A 19,603-nucleotide genomic window follows, 5' to 3' on the forward strand; every position below is an offset into this window, starting at 1 on the left:
CTGTCTCCTATATGCCATCTTTCACCCAAACAGTTACTTGGCATTTATCATGTTGTGCCACTATCAACTATCGAACAACTGCGTGGCACTTTAGTAAATGCCATTTAAAACATCCATTCATTTTGTCTGTCCATAAATTCTTATTTCCACAAACTACTCATATGCATTTTTTCAGATGTTCTTGCAAATCTCTGCTGACTGTCCTTCTTGAACAGAGGTGTAGCATTAGCACTTTGGTGTTTTGTTTCCTATCCAAAGAGAGTTTCCATGTCATGGAAAATTCACAGTATTTCTTCAGCTAGCTCATCAGCAATTGAAGGTACAGTACATCAAAATCAACATATTGCTTCTCAGCAGTACCTCTGCATCCTTCAGCAACTTGGTACCACCACTGGGGAACAGTGGGCAGATGGGACTTCAAAAAGAGACAGGAGGAAAAAAGTCCTCATCTCTAGATGTTCCAGCAATCTCCAGTGACTGGCTTCAGAATAGCTAGGGTTTGCAGGCTGTGGGCATTTTAATTAGAAAATAACAGGGCAAAGCAATAGATTCGACAATTGATAATTCTCATTATGTATTCTCTTAGGGAACAGAGCATCAAAGAAACAGTTAGATTTTGGCTGTAGGTTTGCTCACTGAGCTTGGAGGTTCATTTCCAGATGTTTCGTTACCCTACTAGGTAACATCTTCCGTGGGCCTCATGCAAAGCATTCTATTTATATGTTTGAGTTTCTTTAGGCTGGTGACGCCATTTCCTGTGGTGATATTATTTCCGGCGAAGTCACTTCCGGTTCAATTGCTCAGGGCGGGGGGGAGCGGTAGATGGGGTCTAACTCGATGTATTTGTTGATAGAGTTCTGGTTGAAATGCCATGCTTCTAGGAAGTCTCATGCATGTCTTTGTTTGGCTTGTCCAAGGATGGATGTATTGTCCCAGTCAAAGTGGTATCCTTTCTTATCGGTATGTGAGGATACTAGAGAGAAAGGGTCATGTCTTTTTGTGGCTAGTTGGTGTTCATGTATCCTGGTGGCTAGTTTTCTGCCTGTTGGTCCAATGTGGTGTTTGTTACAGTCCTTGCACGGTATTTTGTAAATGACATTAGTTTTGCTCATTGTCTGTATAGGGTATTTCAAGTTCATTAGCTGCTGGTTTAGTGTGTTGGTGGGTTTGTGGGCTACCATGATGCCAAGGGGTCTGAGTAGCTTGGCAGTCATTTCCTAGATGTCTTTGATGTAGGGGAGAGTGGCTAGGGTTTCTGGACGTGTTTTGTCTGCTTGTTTGGGTTTGTTGCTGAGAAATTGGCAGCCTGTGTTCATTGGGTACCCATTCTTTTTGAATACACTGTATAGGTGATTTTCCTCTGCTCTGCGTAGTTCCTCTGTGCTGCAGTGTGTGTTGGCTCGTTGAAATAATGTTCTGATGCAGCTTCGTTTGTGGGTGTTGCGATGATTGTTTCTGTAGTTCAATATTTGGTCCATATGTGTTGTTTTTCTGTAGACGCTGGTTTGAAGTTCCCCATTGGCTGTTCGCTCTACTGCAACATCTAGGAATGGCAGTTTGTTGTTGTTTTCCTCCTCTTTAGTGAATTTTATGCCAGTAAGGATATTATTGATGGTCTTGAAGGTTTCCTCTAATTTGTTTCGTTTAGTGATGACAAAGGTGTCACCCACGTAGCGGACCCAGAGTTTGGGTTGGATGGTTGGGACAACACATCCATCAGAGGACAAGCCAAACAAAGACACACATGAGAATTCCGAGAAGCATGGCATTCCAACTGGAACTCCATCAACAAACACAGAGTTAGACCTCATTTACCACCCCCTGAGAAAAGGAACAGGAAGTGATTTCACCTCAGCAAATAACATCACCAACTCAAAGAAACCCAAACATATAAATAGAAAGCAGTAATTTTCAGCATGTTACCTAGTAAGGTAACAAAATGTCAGGAAGTGAACCTCCAAGCTCAGCAAGCAGACCTACATCCAAAACCTCAACATGAGCTGCAAATCTTCTCAAAACTCGGTAAAATAGTTCGATATTTTATTGGAATAAAAAAGGTTCTTTCATGCAACAATCAGACACAAGAAAATCGCAATTCACGCTGTGCTCAAAAGTCAGGTGCAAATAAAATTTTACCAATTCTTTGTAAGGGCTGAATCTTAACATATTCCAGAGGATAAAAAGGCAAACTCACTGCACCAGTCACTTTCCCAACTTACACTAATGTGGGATTTAATGGGTACATTTATTCAGACAGTAGCTAATCAAAACTAAACATGCTAATCTTGTAAAATTATCACTAGTGGAACATCCCTAAACACAACTGCTCTGTACTCCTGGAAAATTCAAATCATCAATGCAGATGTTAAATCAAATCAATTTGAGTGAAAATGTGCAAAAACATTTTTTAAAGCATACCAGAATAAATTATCAATGTGACCATGCATACTTGGCTTATTTTCCTGAACGGTTTGATGCTGAGTATAAAAGCAAGGAAGTGATGCTACATCTCTGCAAATCATTGGTTAGACCACATCTGGAGTATTGCATTCATTCTGGGAACTTTATTTAAGGAAGGATGTTAAAGCCCTATAAAGGATGCAAAGAAGAAGGTTTATTGGATTGATACAAGGAATGAGGGATTTCAGATACAAGGAAAAATTAGAAAAACTAGGCTTATTCTTCTTGGAGCAGAGAAGAGTAAGAGGTGACCTTATTGAAGTGTTCAAGATTATGAACAATTTTGACAGAGTAGAGAAGGATATTCTGTTTCCACCAGTTGGTATATCAGTAATGAGGGATTCACAATTTCAAGAATGTCAGCAAGAGAGTTAGGAGTGAGATGAGGAGAAACTTCTTTACTCAGAGTTGTTAGGATTAGGAATGTGCTGCCTGGGAGAGTGGTAAAGGTGGATTCCATTGGAGGTTTCAAAAGAGAGTTGAATTTATATGTGAAAGTGATGAATTTAGAGGGCTGTGGAGATTGGATTGGAGGATGGGACTGGCTGGGTAGTTCTTTTGGGAGCTAATAAACACATAATAGGTTGAATGGCCTCCTTCTATACTGTAAAATTCTATGATTCTATAATTCCAATTCAAATTAAAAATGGAGTTGGCTCAATATAAATAGCAATGTTTGGTCATATTTTACACTCACCCTGCTGTCATTGAAGTTCTTTTCTTTCAATTTGAGGCTTTTCCAGAACAGCAGGATGTGGTCTTTCTCTGGTAAGATTTTCAGTGACTCTGGTGCTGACAGAGGAACTGCCACAAGAGAACACAAAATAAAAATATGGATACAATGAGTTATTCAGGCTATCAAAATACCAGAATACCACCAGCTGCCTCCTGCAAACCTCCCAACAGACAGAACTCATTGTTCAGTGCATTCCTGATACATTTTTCAAGCATGTCTGGCCCCTGAGCAACAATCTTGGTCAAATTTCTTTGGGCGATTGTCACCATTCCTGTGGCACATAAACACGAGGAAAATTCAGCTATGCACTCATGGATTTTGAAGTAATTTGGCAGAACCTAAATATTAGCAAGAATTTTGTGGGATCAGTAGGGTTGAAGGTTGTCAATGGTTTAGTCTTTTTTTGCACGCATACATGTAATTAACCCTCTGAGAATCGAAATGTTCTTTGCTTTAAAAGCATACAAGGGTAACACTCTAAACCGAGGGAGGAAAAACTCAGTATTTTCTAATGAGTTCATCATGAATGGAATTAAATTCAAAGAATGCAAGATTGTTTGGATATACCTGTCAAGAAATCTAATTTGGTTAAAAATGGGATCTCATCATAATTTATACTCAGGACTAGTTGGAAGCTATCAAAATGTTAACTGTATTCACTGAAACACATCTGCAGAATGCATGTATTCATCTGACACAAAACAGAAAAAGAAAAAGGGAAAAAGAGAGCAAACCACCCAGACCATTCACTGTTGTTGCTTGAAAAATGGGTGGCACAGTGGTTAGCACTGCTGCCTCACAGCGCTAGAGACCTGGGTTCAATTCCCACCTCAGGCGACTGACTGTGTGGAGTTTGCACATTCGCCCAGTGTCTGCGTGGGTTTCTTCCGGATGCTCCGGTTTCCTCCCATAGTCCAAAAATGTGCAGGTTAGGTGAATTGGCCATGCTAAATTGCCTGTAGTGTTAGGTGAAGGGGTAAATGTAGGAATGGGTCTGGGTGGTTGTGCTTCGGCGGGTCAGTGTGGACTTGTTGGGCCGAAGGGCCTGTTTCCACACTGTACGTAATCTAAGTAATCTAATCTAATCTAAATGTTAAAGTACAAGATGAAATATATGAAATGGCAGAGTATCATTTTATTAAGGATTTGTAAAAATTCAGATCTTTACCAAAGTACCAAATAAAATCATTTACCACCACCGTGCTTTACTCAGGTGAAATTATAAATTGACATCTTACCCTCTACAATGCATTTTACACGAAATATTCTTACCATCCCCAACATTTACTCGCACAAGTAGGTGAATCATTAGTTCCTTGAACTTTATTAACAGTACTCTAAAGCAGCTAAAAAGTTCATTGTTTTGCATTTGGCAGATATTGCTTTATGTTCCACTATGCAAAGAAACCTTGGCTTCTATGTAACAACCACTATGTCAGCCCTGCCAAGATCAGAGATTTAGCACACACAAGACTGAACCTAAACCTGAACCCAAGCCCTACTGCTGTTCCTTACAGCCCTCATTTGTTAGCATTGAGTTCTGCTATTTCACTAGCAGAAGTATTTGTATCATCTATAACCACAGGTGAGGTGTCAGAGGACTAGTGGGTGGATAATGTTGTGCCTTTATTTAAGAAAGGCTGAAAGGAAAAGCCTGGAATCTATAGACCTGTGGGCCTTAGTGGTGGATAAGTTGTCAGGGGGGATTCTGAAAGATAGGATTTACATGCATTTGGAGAGGCAAGGACTGATTAAGGATAGTCAGCTTGATTGAGTTTTTTGAGGAAGTAATCAAAAAGTTTGAGGAGGGCAGAATGGTAGACATTGTTTACTTGGACTTTAGTAAAGCCTTTGACAAGGTTTCATATGGTACACTAATTAGCAAAGTTAGATCACATGGGATTCAGGATTAGTTTGCCAATTGGATAAAAAATTGGCTTGATGGTAGGAGACAGAGGGTGGTGGTGGAGGGTTGTTTTTCAGACTGAAGACCTGTGACCCACAGGAATTGGTATTAGGCCCAGTTTCATTTGTCAACTATATGAACAATTTGGATGAGAATACAGAAGGCACAATTTGTAAGTTTGTGGATGATACTAAAATTGGTGATACAGTGGACAATGAAGAAGGTTATCTAAGATCACAAAGAGATCTTGATTAATTGGGTCAATGGTCTGTGATATGGCAGATGGAGTTAGGCAGACAGGGTGGTTAAGAAGGTGTTTAGTACACTTGGCTATATTGCTCAGACCTTTGGAGTATAGGAGTTGGGACGTTACATTGACATTGAACAGGACGTTAGTGAGGCTTCTTCTGGAGTACTGTGCGTGGTTATGGTCCCCCTGTTGTAGGAAGGATATTATTAAACCGCAGAGGTTTCATAAAAGATTTACCAGGATGTTGCAGAAATGTTTTATAGAAATAGGCTGGAAATGCTGGGATCTTTTTCACTGAAGCATAAGAAGTTGAGGTTTTAGAGGTTTATAAAATCATGAGGGACACAGATAAGGTGAATAGCAATGGTCTTCTTCATAGAGTGTGGGAGTTCAAAACTAGGGGGCATAGGTTTAAGGTGAGAGGAGAAATATTGAAAAAAAAATGTGGTGCAGATTTCTTTTAAAAAGCAGAGTGGTTAGTGTGTGGAATGAACTACCAGAGGAAGCGATGGGTGCAGGTCCAACATTTAAAAGGCATTCCCACAAGTACAAGAATTGGAAAAATTTAGACAGATATGGGTCAGGTGCAGACAAGTGGGACTAGTTTAGTTTGGGAAACTTGGTCAGCATGGACTAGTTGGACCAAAGGTTCTGTTTCTGTGCTGTCTGACTATGACTTGCTACTTCAGAAAGCGCTTTGAAGTACACTTTGTGTGGTTTTAAACCTCTTTTCAGCTTTTAAACAGTGTTCTTCTAAAGTAGAACACAAACTAATCCTTGTAGCTAATGTTGCAATACAGATAATTCACTTTAGCTGCATTAAGTCATAATTATTAGCTGTAGCGTTGAGTTCCTACCACCAGACGGCACCAGGCTTTGTTAACATTGGAACTTGGGACGTGTATAAAACATGCAATACCCTGAACATCTGTCAACTCGCCATCTGCTGGTTTAACTCTGTCCTTAAAGTTCTACTTCAAAGAGTTGAGTGCACTTTCTGGTCCAAGACTTTTTTTTTTAACATTTATTCACAGGATAAGGGCGTCACCGACTAGACCAGCATTTATTGCCTATCCCTAATTGACCAGAGAGCAATCAAGAGTCAACCACACTGCTGTGAGTCTGGAGTTACATGTAGGCCAGACCAGGTAAGGATGGCACTTTCCTTCACTATAAGACAGTAGTGAACCAGATGGGATTTCATGGTCATCATTAAACTCTTAATTCCAGATATTTATTCCTACCATGGCAGGATTCGAAGCCAGGTCCCCAATACATTCCCGAGTCCCCGGACTGACAGTCCAGCAATAGTACCACTGGCCATTGCCTCCTCTGAGCACAAAGAAACTACCACTACACTACGTCTGCATTTTGTGCTGTCTTTTTGAACAATTCTCATCTGCTTGAGCTGATGGCTGAGGTGGACATTAAAAGACCTTGTGGACTTATTTGGCAGAATTCTCCCAGCATCCTAGTCAACATTTTCCCTCAGCCAAAAGTGTCGCTGATTTATTAGCTGATTATCAGTGTTGTTGAGAGAGAAGGTGTGAGATCATACTATGTTCAAAGAAGCTTCCAAGTTTGCCTGTCTCATAATAGAACTCCAAATAAAATTTTTGAATGTAACCTATTTTAAAAGCCCAAAGGATGCTGGCTGTAGAAATGAGATCTCTATCAAGTCTGCATTAAATTTTACTGGTACAGTTAAGATATTTGATTGCCTACAAATGTTCAATAGCAATCATAGGGCTTGGGAGTATATCATCCATCCTTAAAAATATTTTTTGTTAAATCAGAGGTCCCACAATTTATCTTACCTGGGTTTAGAGAAACAGTTGCTTCCTTGCTCATGTTAAGCAGTCTGATGACAACACTGTATTTTCCACCTGGTTCCAGTTGCTTCACTATATATTCTACAGTATTGTTCGTTGAGCTCACTTTGTAGTTCTTCTCACTTTTACGGATGGTATCTTTCACAAGGACTGCATAGGTCTGGGTAAGGTAAACAAATATGATCAGTAAACTGCATTTGTGATTTAATTATACTAGTAAGAAACTACATTTCAAAACAAAAAAGTGGAGTTAAACACAAGTGTTTAAAGAGACTCAGTTTCCAAGGCTGGATATCCACATGGCATTTATAGCATCACAGAATGAAGGCAGCTCCTGTTCTGGGGAAGTCGCCAGCTGCTGACAGTGGTGGCTGAATATGGAGCCAGGAACCACTCATTCCCCTTGGGCAACATTAAAATGCCACTATTAATAGTAAGTCATTTTTAATAAATACCTGTATTGCTATGCAAAGTAGTCTCAAATCACAACATGCTCAATTAACCACTGCATGCTAGCAGCACTTTAGCACACCAAAGCCAACAATCCCACCAAAGTTCAAAAACATTTTAAACTTTAAATTCTACCCAATTCATGCACACTTCTGGTCTTTTATCAAATAAAGTGTGTTTTTAAGAAGAAAGTGAGGACTGCAGATGCTGGAGAGCAGAGCTGAAAAATGTGTTGCTGGAAAAGCGCAGCGGGTCAGGCAGCATCCAAGGAACAGGAGAATCGACGTTTCGGGCATAAGCCCTTCTTCAGGAAATTTTTAAGGAGCCTAATATTCTTTAGCAAATATAAACATGTGAAAAAGTTACAGAATATGACAATACTGTTAATGAAAGTAAAATATCTCAAGTCATTTTGGAAAAGAAACATGGGATCCCTGAGCCGGCTTCTCTCCTGTGCCTCAGCTTTAAACAAAGGCAACAGTTTCTCGGTGCAAAGGTCAAAGAACAGAGGCAATCGTAAAGTAAATAAAAACCTTCTCATTTCACCCATGTGAAGGTACTCACTAAACGTTCATTCAGCAGGTCATACGGAGGTTGCCACTTCAGTACAGCAAACGTCTGGTCCTCTTTCACCACATGCAAGTGGCGAGGTGGTAGTCGGTTGTCAGGAATCATCTTAACAACAATGTATTCAGAGGGTGGTCCGAAATATGGGTTAACAATACGGACCTCGATGAGAAAAGAAGTGAGCTCAGTCAAAGCGCTCCATTTCAAACATCTTACAGTTCACACACAATTCAGATCAAAATTTCTGCATCAAAGTAATCAGGAGAATAAAATAGAAAACCTACATTTCAACTGATACTAAGTCAATCCAAAGGTACAGGCATTAATCTGGACATTAACTGCCTCTCTCATAACACCTTCAAATGTATTCATTAAACACAGCAAAAGTCAGATGGTGCAATGCCTGCTTTGTTAGTCAGATGTCACATGACATCAGGTTATAGTCCAACAGATTTATATGAAATCACAAGCTTTCAGAGTGCTGGTCCTTTGGCAGGTGAAAGAGCAGCACTCTGAAAGCTTGAGATTTCAAATAAACCTGTTGGACTATAACCTGGTATTATGTGATTTCTCACTTTGTCCACCCCAGTCCAATACTGGCCCCTCTGTACAATGCTTTATTAGTGTAAATTCAGGAGCTATACTCCTAATTTAGCATGGAACATGTGCCAAAGACAAAGGCAACTGTAATGCCATCGTTGCTTGTGTCTGTAAAAGGACATTAGGCTTGTCGTATGGGTAAAAAACAGGGAAGCCTACTTGAGGCCATCTGTGACTGGCTCCACTTTGCACTGCACATGTGGTCAGTAATTTCAGGTGTTTGACAGCACCCAGTGAAATATTTGAACCACCAGAATCAGATATAAAGACAGCTTTCCTTGCAGTTTCACAAAAGGACTGTCCTTTGCTGCCAGCCCCATGAACACCTCCCCGTGTAACCCTTGCTGCCCGCCCCATGTACACCTCTCCGTGTAACCCTTGCTGCCAGCCCCATATACATCACCCCATGTAACCCTTGCTGCCAGCCCCGTGTACACCTCTCCATGTAACCCTTGCCGCCAGGCCCACGTACATCTCCCCGTGTAGCCCTTGCTGCCAGGCCCATGTACACCTCCCTGTGTAGCCCTTGCTGCCAGGCCCATGTACACCTCCCCGTGTAACCCTTGCTGCCAGCCCCATATACATCACCCCATGTAACCCTTGCTGCCAGGCCCATGTACACCTCCCCATGTAACCCTTGCTGCCAGGCCCATGTACACCTCCCCATGTAACCCTTGCTGCCAGCCACATGTACACCTCCCCGTGTAACCTTTGCTGCCAGCCACATGTACACCTCCCCGTGTAACCTTTGCTGCCAGCCCCGTGTACACCTCTCCATGTAACCCTTGCTGCCAGGCCCATGTACACCTCCCCGTGTAACCCTTGCTGCCAGGCCCATGTACACCTCGCCCATGTACACCTCCCCGTGTAACCCTTGCTGCCAGGCCCATGTACACCTCCCCGTGTAACTCTTGAAGTTTATTGCTGAGTTTCAAGAACTAATGAACTGAGGTTGTGGCCACATCTGAAACCTGCAGATCGCCAGAAGTCAGAGAGCATATTTATTGTGTTCTTTCCACCAGGTTCACTTGGCAGGTGTAACTTGTTTCACATCATAGCTAATCTGTCTCTGAACTGTTGTGGATTTGAAAGAATCTAATCCAATTTGAGAGACCACAGGGTAAGCATCATGGAGACTGATCCAGAACTCTCAAATCAAGTGTCCCCGTTATCAGACTTCTATATAATGGTTTCCTCCGGGTGTTCCGGTTTCCTCCCACAATCGAAAGATGTGCAGGTTATGTGAATTTAGCCATGCTAAATTGCTCATAATGTCCAGGGATATGTAGGTTAGGTACATTACTCAGAAGTAACTGTAGAGTAATAGGGTAGGGGAATGGATCTGGGTGGGTTACTCTTTGGAGGGTCACTCTTCGGAGGGTCGGTGTGGACCTGTTGGGCCAAATGGCCTGTTTCCTCACTGTAGGATTCTATGATAACTGTTTCACATCACACAATTTTTTTCTAAAATAGATTACTAATGATACCATGCAATAAAAAAGGATATCTACCAAAAACAGGTACTGCTCATCACTGCTCACAGTCACGGTTAGGTTGTTAATGCTTGATGTTACATTTTTTGGATTTCGGTACAACTCCAAGAATGAAGTAGCAAAGAAAACTCCATAAACCTGTTGAGAAAAGAAGGTGTTTACTGTTGAGGAAATTCTGTACAAGTATTTGTTAAAAGAATCTAAGACTTACTCAAAAGTTGCACTGAGGACACAGTAAAACCAAATATCCTAAGTAGTGACGTTATTTTAATTAAGCTTCTGACTAAAATTAATTTCTGCTGTTATGGGTTTCATTTAAGCATGACAGTCTGCAAACAATTAATGTGGTTTAGTAAAGGCAGCTTTAAGGGCAATTTAAATAGTTAAAATTATTTATAATTTCTTCAAATCATATCATGTATCAATATTTACCAGATGTAAAAGAATTTTATTTCCTCAACTCTGGCATAATGCCTGAAGGCCCCATCAGGTCATACAGATCAGTAAACCTTGACTCAATTTCCAATGTGCACAGTTAGCTGATTGCAGTAGAGTACAATAACAGCACATTCACATTGCACCTTCCACGAATGGCCAAAACCACTTCATAGGATTGCTACAGAATTAGTTAAGATCTAGTTAGGCTCAGATACCTTTGAGGGTTGCAGGGCAGGAGAAGATTGAAACAATAAAAAGGAGCAAGACAATGGAGAGACTTGAAAAAGAAGATGAGAATTTGAGGCATTGCTTAAGTAGGAGCAAATGTAGTCAGTGAGCACAGGATTTAATACATCTCTATGCTCGAAAGGTCTGCCAATACTGACTATTCAGGGTCTCCACTTTGATGAGGTTGGCAGCAACTGGAAGACCATTTCTGCTGCAACAAGACTTTAGCTTTTAATCTTTTACAAAGATTTATCAAAAAGTCTTTATGTTCTGCATGATTTCAGAGGATCATGAGAAAGGGTTTTTTATGAGGTTTCTCCAGTAACCCTGTGTATATTTTTGAAAGGTCAATAAAAACAATGTACTGACAAAAGTATCTACAAGATCTGAATCCTAGAATAGCACAAGATACTCACCACATTCTTTGGGCCATTCCAAGAGCAATCCACAGCAGTCTGATTGATTGGAATTGCTTGAAGTTTTGGAGGAGCTGGACTGGTTCCTTTCGTTTTAATACGTACAAAAGAGATTGGGCTATCGCCAGCATCAGTACTAGCCCAGGTGGAAATCTCATAATTTGTACCAGCAGTTAAATTGGAAACTGTACAATAAAAATGAATTATAATTTACAAGTGTGTTAACACAATCTCCTCTAATTAAAAGGTTCAACCATGTATTCAATCAAGAGGCCCTGACAGTTTCACTGTCTTCCCGTTTTTCCATATAAATTAGAAACAGTGTCAATTTTTTTCTTATTAAGTAGGCCTTTGCTAACTAGATCACACCTGATAAAGATTGAACATAATTTCACCCTGTGTCAAAGATCTGATAGGCAATCAAAAGTGTTATGGGATATTGTTTGTATTGATGTGACCTCATGTTTGAATATATAATATACGTACTGGGTAAGTGAATTGGCTCAGCCTTTTGAACTCCACCAACATGCAATGACCGGTTCTCCTTTATATGAGTATCAAATGTCCATGACACATCGACTACATAGCTTGCCACCTGAAAAAGGGAAATAAAAAATAAGTACTATAGCATTTCAAATATTAATCTATAAATTACATCCAACAGAAACATGCAAAACGCTGTGGAACTCAGATAGATGGTAAATACTCCAGTGGTCAGCTGCCAAATTTCGATTTCTCTCTGAAAAATAAGTTTAACTACTTGAAAAAGAAGTACACTGTTGGCACCTTTTATTCCTCTTTAAATTATCTGGTTTGGATGGATATTAATAATATCCATGTACATAACTTTAATTTAGGTCAAATGTCCAAGGTGATTCAAATGCAAGGGAAAAAAAGAGCAAGTATAGAGCAGTTAATATTTCTTACTTCCTATTGTGAAGCTAGATTCATTATTTATAACCCTTGAGAAAAATACAAAATCTTTTTGAAATAGAGGGGACATGGAACAGACGATAAGGCATCATTCAGATAATTCAAAGTACATTATAGTAAAGATTGTTAAAGAGAAGCGCTTTATGTGTAGCCATATTTGCTAGTGTATAAATATTGAGGTTACACATACAAGTCCCGCTTAGAGTTATTTTGAATCAACCAGTTTGGTATGACATACATCTAGGGTGAGTGGGACTTGAACTTGTGCCTCCTGGCTCAAAGCACAGAGCATTGCGCCACAAGACTCCAAGACCTGTATAGGTCGAAAAAAATTGCTTAAACTTTGTTCTGAATTGTGCAATAATTACAGTGATTCCTTAGATGGAAGGAATAATGAGTAAAGCTAAGTAGAATAAGCTTCCATTCTCTGGAGTTTAGAAGAATTGATGCATATAACATTAAGGTCTTAAATAAAAACTGACCTGCAGATGCAGTAAATCAGAAACAAAAATAAATTGCTGGAAAAGCTCAGCAGGTCTGGCAGCATCTGTGAAGAGAAATCAAAGTTAACGTTTTTGATTGAGTGTCCCTTCCTTAGAACTCAGGTTGCTGCCAGACCTGCTGAGCATTTCCAGAATTTCTGTTTTTGATTCTTAAGGTCTTGTTGCGCGTGGTGTAATTTTCTTGCCTCGGAGCCAAAAGCTCCACATTCCAAGTCCCACTCCAGGATATGATTGTCAAGAAGGGGTGTTCATAATACCATCAAACAGGTTGCATGTTCTCTTTCCCCACACGAATGGCAGGCAGAGACAGCAGGATGGATTTCTGGTTAGCCACGAGATGGAAGTAAATTGGAGCTTCCAGGTGGTCAAAAGCTTGTTGAGAAGTAAATTTTAAGGTACATGTCATGGGATAAAGAGACAGTGTTTACTATCCATAGCTTCAGCCTGCAAAACTGCATCTCAAGCTTCGTGTAGGGTCCCACTGGATGGATGGCCAGTGTGGATCAAATTGGTGTCAACAGCACGTGGTTCAATTCCTGATCGGGCAGGGGTGGATTCAGGACCTGCCTCCTTGCATGCAGTTTGAAACTTCAACCTATGACAAGCAGCATAATATAGAGTACTTGTAAACCACAACACTGAAACACAATGACCCTTGTTGAGATAAAGTTTTAACTACTGAGTAGATCCTAAACAAACAGCATTACTGCCATTTTTAATTAAACCTTCCAATGAAATCTGCCACTAACTGGATCATGGTTTATCTGTATACGTCATAAGTCAAATTTAGATGACGTAAAACTCCAGCTGAGTCTAAACTGTCAGCCATCCCTGCCAGCAGAATAGCAAATCCAATAAATCTGTCTGTGATATACCAAAATTCTCCCCTAGTAACTCCAGCTTAGCTAAACTTGTGCAGGTGCATCATACATCATTCCAAAATTGTGCTGGAGCTCATTCCTGATGTTTCCAATGCCTCATAGGAGGTCACACCACTGCAAAATGTGAATAAAAACTTGTTTAAGACATCTACTGCTTTACAGTGTTTGCATTTGGCATTTTCTTAGGCAGAGATTTTTTTTTTTGTAAGTGATTTGGGTCCTTCTCATCTATCAACCATGATTGAATGGCTGAGTAGCCCTAATGGGCTGAATAGTCTGCTCCTATACCTTAAGGAAATTCCATGTAACACAACATTTGTGGGAGCATTCCCTAGAATTTGATTCAGCAGGATTTTATTGCAATTGCTGAAAGGGAGTTAGAATATTTACTTCATCCTAACAAAAAAAGAGATAGCAACTTTGTCTTAAAATCTCGCCTGCACAATTTGTACCTTAATATTGGTGTCCATCTGTAACGTCAAGTCAATAGCATCTTCCTTTATATTTGCGACTGTAACTGTTGGCACTGGAATTGCTATTAGAGAAGAAAAGCAAAATCAATATTCACATCTATTTCAACAATTGCAGATATCTATGCTTAGCCTATTGCCTTAAGAATTCCTCACAGAAACATGATTGACAAAGGTTTCATGAGCAAAATAAATTATTTCAATATATTAACTGCAATTTTAGGCCATTTGAAGACTTAAGTTATAAAGATGACTTATTCATTTTGTTCAAGTTCATTTCTGGCACTAGAGTAATTCATATTTTTCCCAAAATACAACTCAGAAATAAAATTTAAAGAAACAAAGAGCTTTTTTTTTCCCAGAAAAGGTGTAGCTGTCATTCTCCCAGCATGCATCGGGTAACAGAGGGTCAAAGCTTACCTGAAGCTGGATGACAGGCTTCATTTCATATTGTCAGACAGCTGCATCTCTACAAGCAACTTGCTAGTTTGGAAATCACTATTTAGAAAGAGCTAAGGCAAGTCCAGTACATCATGTCAGAGTGGGAGGAGACAATGAACAACTGGGTGGGCGGCACATGACACAGTGGTTAGCACTGCTGCCTCACAGCACCAGGGTCCCAGGTTCAATTCCAGCCTTGGGCGTCTGTCTGTGTGGAGTTTGCACATTCTCCCCGTGTCTGCGTGGGTTTCCTCCGGATGCTCCGGTTTCCTCCCACAGTCCAAAAAAATAATGTGCAGGTTAGGTGAATTGGCCACGTTAAATTTCCCATACTGTTAGGGGCAGGGGTAAATGTAGGGGAATGGGTCTGGGTGGGTTGCGCTTCGGTGAGTCGGTGTGGACCTGTAGGGCCGAAGGACCTGTTTCCACACTGTAAGTAATCTAATCTAATCTAAACTGGGTATTGGGTTTTGCAGGGAAGTGGAGGTGACAATTAAGTCAGCCTACTCCTGTTCCTAATTCTTATGTTTGTTTTTGAATGCCACTGTTACAATAAAGTACAGAGTGCATCTTGTAGAATATTACATATAACTGGTATCCACATTTAGAAGTACTGTACCTTGACCTTTCTTTGTCATAATACTTTTGGATTCGCTCCATTTGCCAATCCCATAACTTGTGACAGCTGCAACCTGTAAATAATGGAATAAATGTCATTAAGAATCTGTTGTAATATATGGCTCTCCTACCCACTCCAAGCTCGGATTTAAATTAATCCCGTGAATAGCTTACAAAAAACTTAAATATATGGCAATTGGCAACATTTAATATTAGCATTATCTCATTGCTGTCGATCAGCAGACATTATCCAGCTTGGTATGAATAGTCAGTTTCTACATTATAAATATTATACAATGGAGCATTCAGATTATAAATTTTAAGTCACCATATGATATTAAAAAATAAACATCTGAGCTATGAATTTCAGGAAGTTTACAACTTTGCTAAACTCGTTCAGCTTAGCCAACATGGCTGCAGTTCCTAGAGTAGGGATCAGAGATTTATCATAGAACATAGAACATTACAGCACAGTACAGGACCTTCAACCCTCAACGTTGCGCCAACCTGTGAAACCAATCTAAGGCCTATCTAACCTACACTATTCCATCATCATCTATATATTTATCTAATGACCACTTAAATGTTCTTAATGTTGGCAAGTCCACTACTGTTGCAGGCAGGACATTCCACACCCCTACCACTCTGAGTAAAGAACCTACCTCTGATATCTGTCCTATATCTATCACCCCTCAATTTAAAGCTATGTCCCCTCATGTTAACCATCACCATCACTATCCACCCTATCTAATCCCCTCATCATCTTGTATGCCTCTATAAAGTCACCTCTTAACCTTCTTCTCTCTAACAAAAATAGCCTCATGTCCCTCAGCCTTTCCTTCTGAGGCCTTCCCCTCCATGCTAGGCAATATTCTGGTAAATCTCCTCTGTACCCTTTCCAATGCTTCCACATCCTTCCTATAATGTGGCGACCAGAACAATATGCAATACTCCAAGAGTGGCCACACCGGAGTTTTATACAGCTGCAACATGAAAGTTTTGTATAGCCACAACTGTCAACCACTTTCGACAGTTCCCACTGAATTCAACTAAAATGCTATCTCATATCTGATAGCTACTTATTGGCTTTCAGTGAGGATAGTAGGCTGTCACTGATGTTCTCCATATTAGAATCTCACATTGATGTTCTCCAGTAATAGCTGCCTGGATGAGCAATAGTCTAGCAAAGCAGTTACACATGGAAGGGGGAAAATGACAGTGGAAGGTGGTAAGGAAAAGAGAAGAGAAAAAAAAGACAGGCAGGAATAAAACCAAATTAAACTTAAAGAACTCCAGAATCAAAACATAACTGCAAAGGTGTAGTCTGCCCAAAACAATTTTTATATTATAATTTGGTTACTGAGCATAATTCAAGCAGAACAAATTGAATATTGAAAATGGTGTCAGTTGCCATCCATAACACTTACCTTGACTACATACATAACATCCATCTCAAGATTTCTAATGTTTATGTGGTTTTCAGTGCATTCCAGTGAAGTCCACACATTCGATTCTTGCTTGCTGTACGATACCTGGAGCGGAACAAGAAAAAGTTCGAGGTTTGACGGTATTCTCATCTACAACCCCACAGAAAGCTTTTTCCTTGTAATTCCATTGGGGAAAAAGTATCTAGCTCTGCATTCAGCTTCAAAACTCTTTTAAAGTGCTGCTTTAGATCAGGTGCAGAGTAAAACTTTCCACTTAACAACAAAATGTGTTGAGCTTTCATTAGAGGTCAAAATGGAACCTATCAGCCACTTTCCTGGTATTTGGGACGATGAAATATTCACATCAGCAACATTATGGTGACATAAACTAAGCATATTTCTCTGGGGCAAGAAAAAAAGTTTATTTCACATTTTTAGTTCAATGGCAATGAATGCAGAAACTCAATGCAATGGGGCATACCCTTGCATTTTCTACTCAAAAACTACAACTAATCAGATACTGAAGACTTTCACAACTTCATTTTCATGATTTGTACAAACTCACAATATACTCCCGAATAAGACCATGTGCATTGATAGGGCGACTCCACTGGCAGGATATAGTACCATCATATATTTGGCTATAAGATAGCTGGAGATGTTGTGGTGGATCCGGTACTGCAAAGAAAAATGAAGTGAACTGATAATTACGTCAGTATGATTTGGCTTCCTCTTTTACTAAACCAAAATTAAGTGGACATATACAAATGTGAAAGTTAAGTAGGATAATGCTAACATTCTACCAATACATGACTCTAATACAAGTTACTGGTACACCATGGCCAATATGTTCCAAGTATTTTAAACACAGATTTCAACTGTGATTTCTGCAAAACAAAACAGAATCAAAATAACATGGCCTGACCTGCCACACTCATCTTTACATAAACTTGAGCTCATCCAAAAGTCTGCTGGTTCTGTGAGAATAGGGGAATCCTGTTCCCTCACTGGTGAGCATTACCTATCTCGCCTCTTGGGTTCTGCACAGTCATAAATAAATTCTCAACTTTGATTTTAAGTCTTTCCATGTGTCTCATCCCTCCCCCTCCCTAATTTTCTCCAGTCTTTCCAAATCTCAGTTGTCTGTGCTTCTCTAATTCTGCCTATTGTCCACCCCCAATTTTCATAAACTAAACATGGAACCTTTAGCTGTCTAAACCCTGGGATATGGAATTCTCTTAATATACCATTCTCTTCCTTAAAGATTCTCGTAAAACTCTCTCTTTGATCAAGCTATCAATCAACAGTCCTGGTTTTGACAAAATTGAAGTACATTTAAGATTTTATTACTTTAAGAAAAGGTCCTATGAAATTGCAAGTGGTTGGTGTGAAATTCAGATCTCTAAATGAAGGTCATAATGCTGAAAAGGTAACCTTGTGAAAAACAAAAATAAGTAATGAAAAAAGGAAAATATGAAATAAGAAAAATAGGCATAACCATCAGGCAAAATATTTTTTGTACTTTCCATCACAAAATAAATGTCTGCCTATGGAAAAATAATAATGATACCACAAAAGGTCTTAAGGACAAACATTTGTTTTCTCTTAGGTGGAAATGTTCATGTTAGATCTTAGTTTAGGATATTTTATGAATAGCATGAAGAATGGAAGAAGATCTTCACACAGAAAAATGTAAGTACAAATAAGCAATGGAATAAAACTCTAATTAGCTTGTAAATGGACTCTATTAGAGGTCTTATTGTGAAGAAAGCAATTAATGATGACTGACAGTTAACTGCCAATCCTTCTTTAAATTTGGTAGGCTCAATGATCGTTCAAATCATTGCCCTCAAGAATGAACCAGACATGTTCATCACCTTTTGTGGAATTGAAATAGGGAAAGTCAGTGGCATATTCTGTCTGTCTTCAAATACCAGAGTTGGACACAGCTTCCATCGGCAAGTGTGCCACACTAACTGACAATCCTAAAAATGTCTATCAGTGTGATCCTTTAATTATAAGTCAATCATGGAATCACATCAATTTTAAATGCATTTTAAAAAAAATCAATACTCCACAAAGAATACTTCAGAAAAGTCTCAAACTTATTTGAGAACCACATCACCAACTCTAATTTCTTTCAGCAGAATATAAAGTTAAATTGTTTTGTAGTTTGAAAACAGGGGGAACTAGCCATTTGGATACACAACTGGCTGAAAAGTAGAAGACAGAGGATGGTGGTGAAGAGTTGCTTTTCAGACTAGAGGCCTATGACCAGCAGTGTGCCACAAGGATCGGTGCTGGGTCCACTGCTTTTTGCCATATATATAATTGATTTGGATGTGAAGATAGCAAGATAGTAAGTTTGCAGATGACACCAAAATTGAATAGTGAAGAAGGTTACCTCAGAGTACAACGGGATCTTGATCAGATGGGCCAATTGGCTGAGGAGTGGCAAATGGAGTTAAATTTAGATAAATGGAAGGTGCTGCATTTGGAAAGGCAAACCAGGGCAGGACTTATATATTTAATAGTAAGGTCCTGGGGAGTGTTACTGAACAAAGAAATCTTGGAGTGCAGGTTCATTAAAAGTGGCGTCGCAGGTAAATAGGATAGTGAAGAAGGTGTTTAGAATGCTTGCCTTTATTGGTCAGAGAACTGAGGTGTTGGGGTATCATGTTGCGGGCGTCCATTGGTTCAGCCGCTTTTGGAATATTGTGTGTAATTCTGGTCTCCCTGCAATAGGAAGAACTTGAAAGGGTTCAGAAAAAACTTACAAGGATGTTGCCAGGTTTAGAGGGTTTGAGCTGTAGTGAGAGGCTGAATAGGCTGGGGCTGTTTTCTCTGGAGTGTCAGAGGCCAAGGGGTGACCTTCTAGAGGTTTACAAAATTATGAGGGACATGGATAGGATAAATAGACAAAGTCTTTTCCCTGGGGTGGGGGAGTCCAGAAC

At 39.8% G+C, this 19,603-nt stretch overlaps 1 protein-coding gene across 2 annotated transcripts in view; it reads right to left on the bottom strand.

Moving 5' to 3' along the window:
* Positions 1 to 19,603, bottom strand: part of sorl1 (sortilin-related receptor, L(DLR class) A repeats containing) — a 189,525-nt gene that overhangs the window by 9,138 nt on the left and 160,784 nt on the right. For both annotated transcript variants that reach the window (XM_043676455.1, XM_043676454.1), the window contains exons 36-45: positions 17,215 to 17,327; positions 16,650 to 16,754; positions 15,224 to 15,296; positions 14,146 to 14,228; positions 11,863 to 11,971; positions 11,377 to 11,561; positions 10,313 to 10,432; positions 8,199 to 8,363; positions 7,170 to 7,344; positions 3,158 to 3,264 (exon numbers count right to left, since the gene is read on the bottom strand). In XM_043676455.1, coding sequence (XP_043532390.1) covers positions 3,158 to 3,264; positions 7,170 to 7,344; positions 8,199 to 8,363; positions 10,313 to 10,432; positions 11,377 to 11,561; positions 11,863 to 11,971; positions 14,146 to 14,228; positions 15,224 to 15,296; positions 16,650 to 16,754; positions 17,215 to 17,327 — 1,235 coding nt within the window. The remainder of the gene's footprint in view (positions 1 to 3,157; positions 3,265 to 7,169; positions 7,345 to 8,198; positions 8,364 to 10,312; positions 10,433 to 11,376; positions 11,562 to 11,862; positions 11,972 to 14,145; positions 14,229 to 15,223; positions 15,297 to 16,649; positions 16,755 to 17,214; positions 17,328 to 19,603) is intronic.

The sequence above is a fragment of the Chiloscyllium plagiosum genome, chromosome 35, assembly GCF_004010195.1.
Source record: "Chiloscyllium plagiosum isolate BGI_BamShark_2017 chromosome 35, ASM401019v2, whole genome shotgun sequence".
Classification (NCBI taxonomy): domain Eukaryota; kingdom Metazoa; phylum Chordata; class Chondrichthyes; order Orectolobiformes; family Hemiscylliidae; genus Chiloscyllium; species Chiloscyllium plagiosum.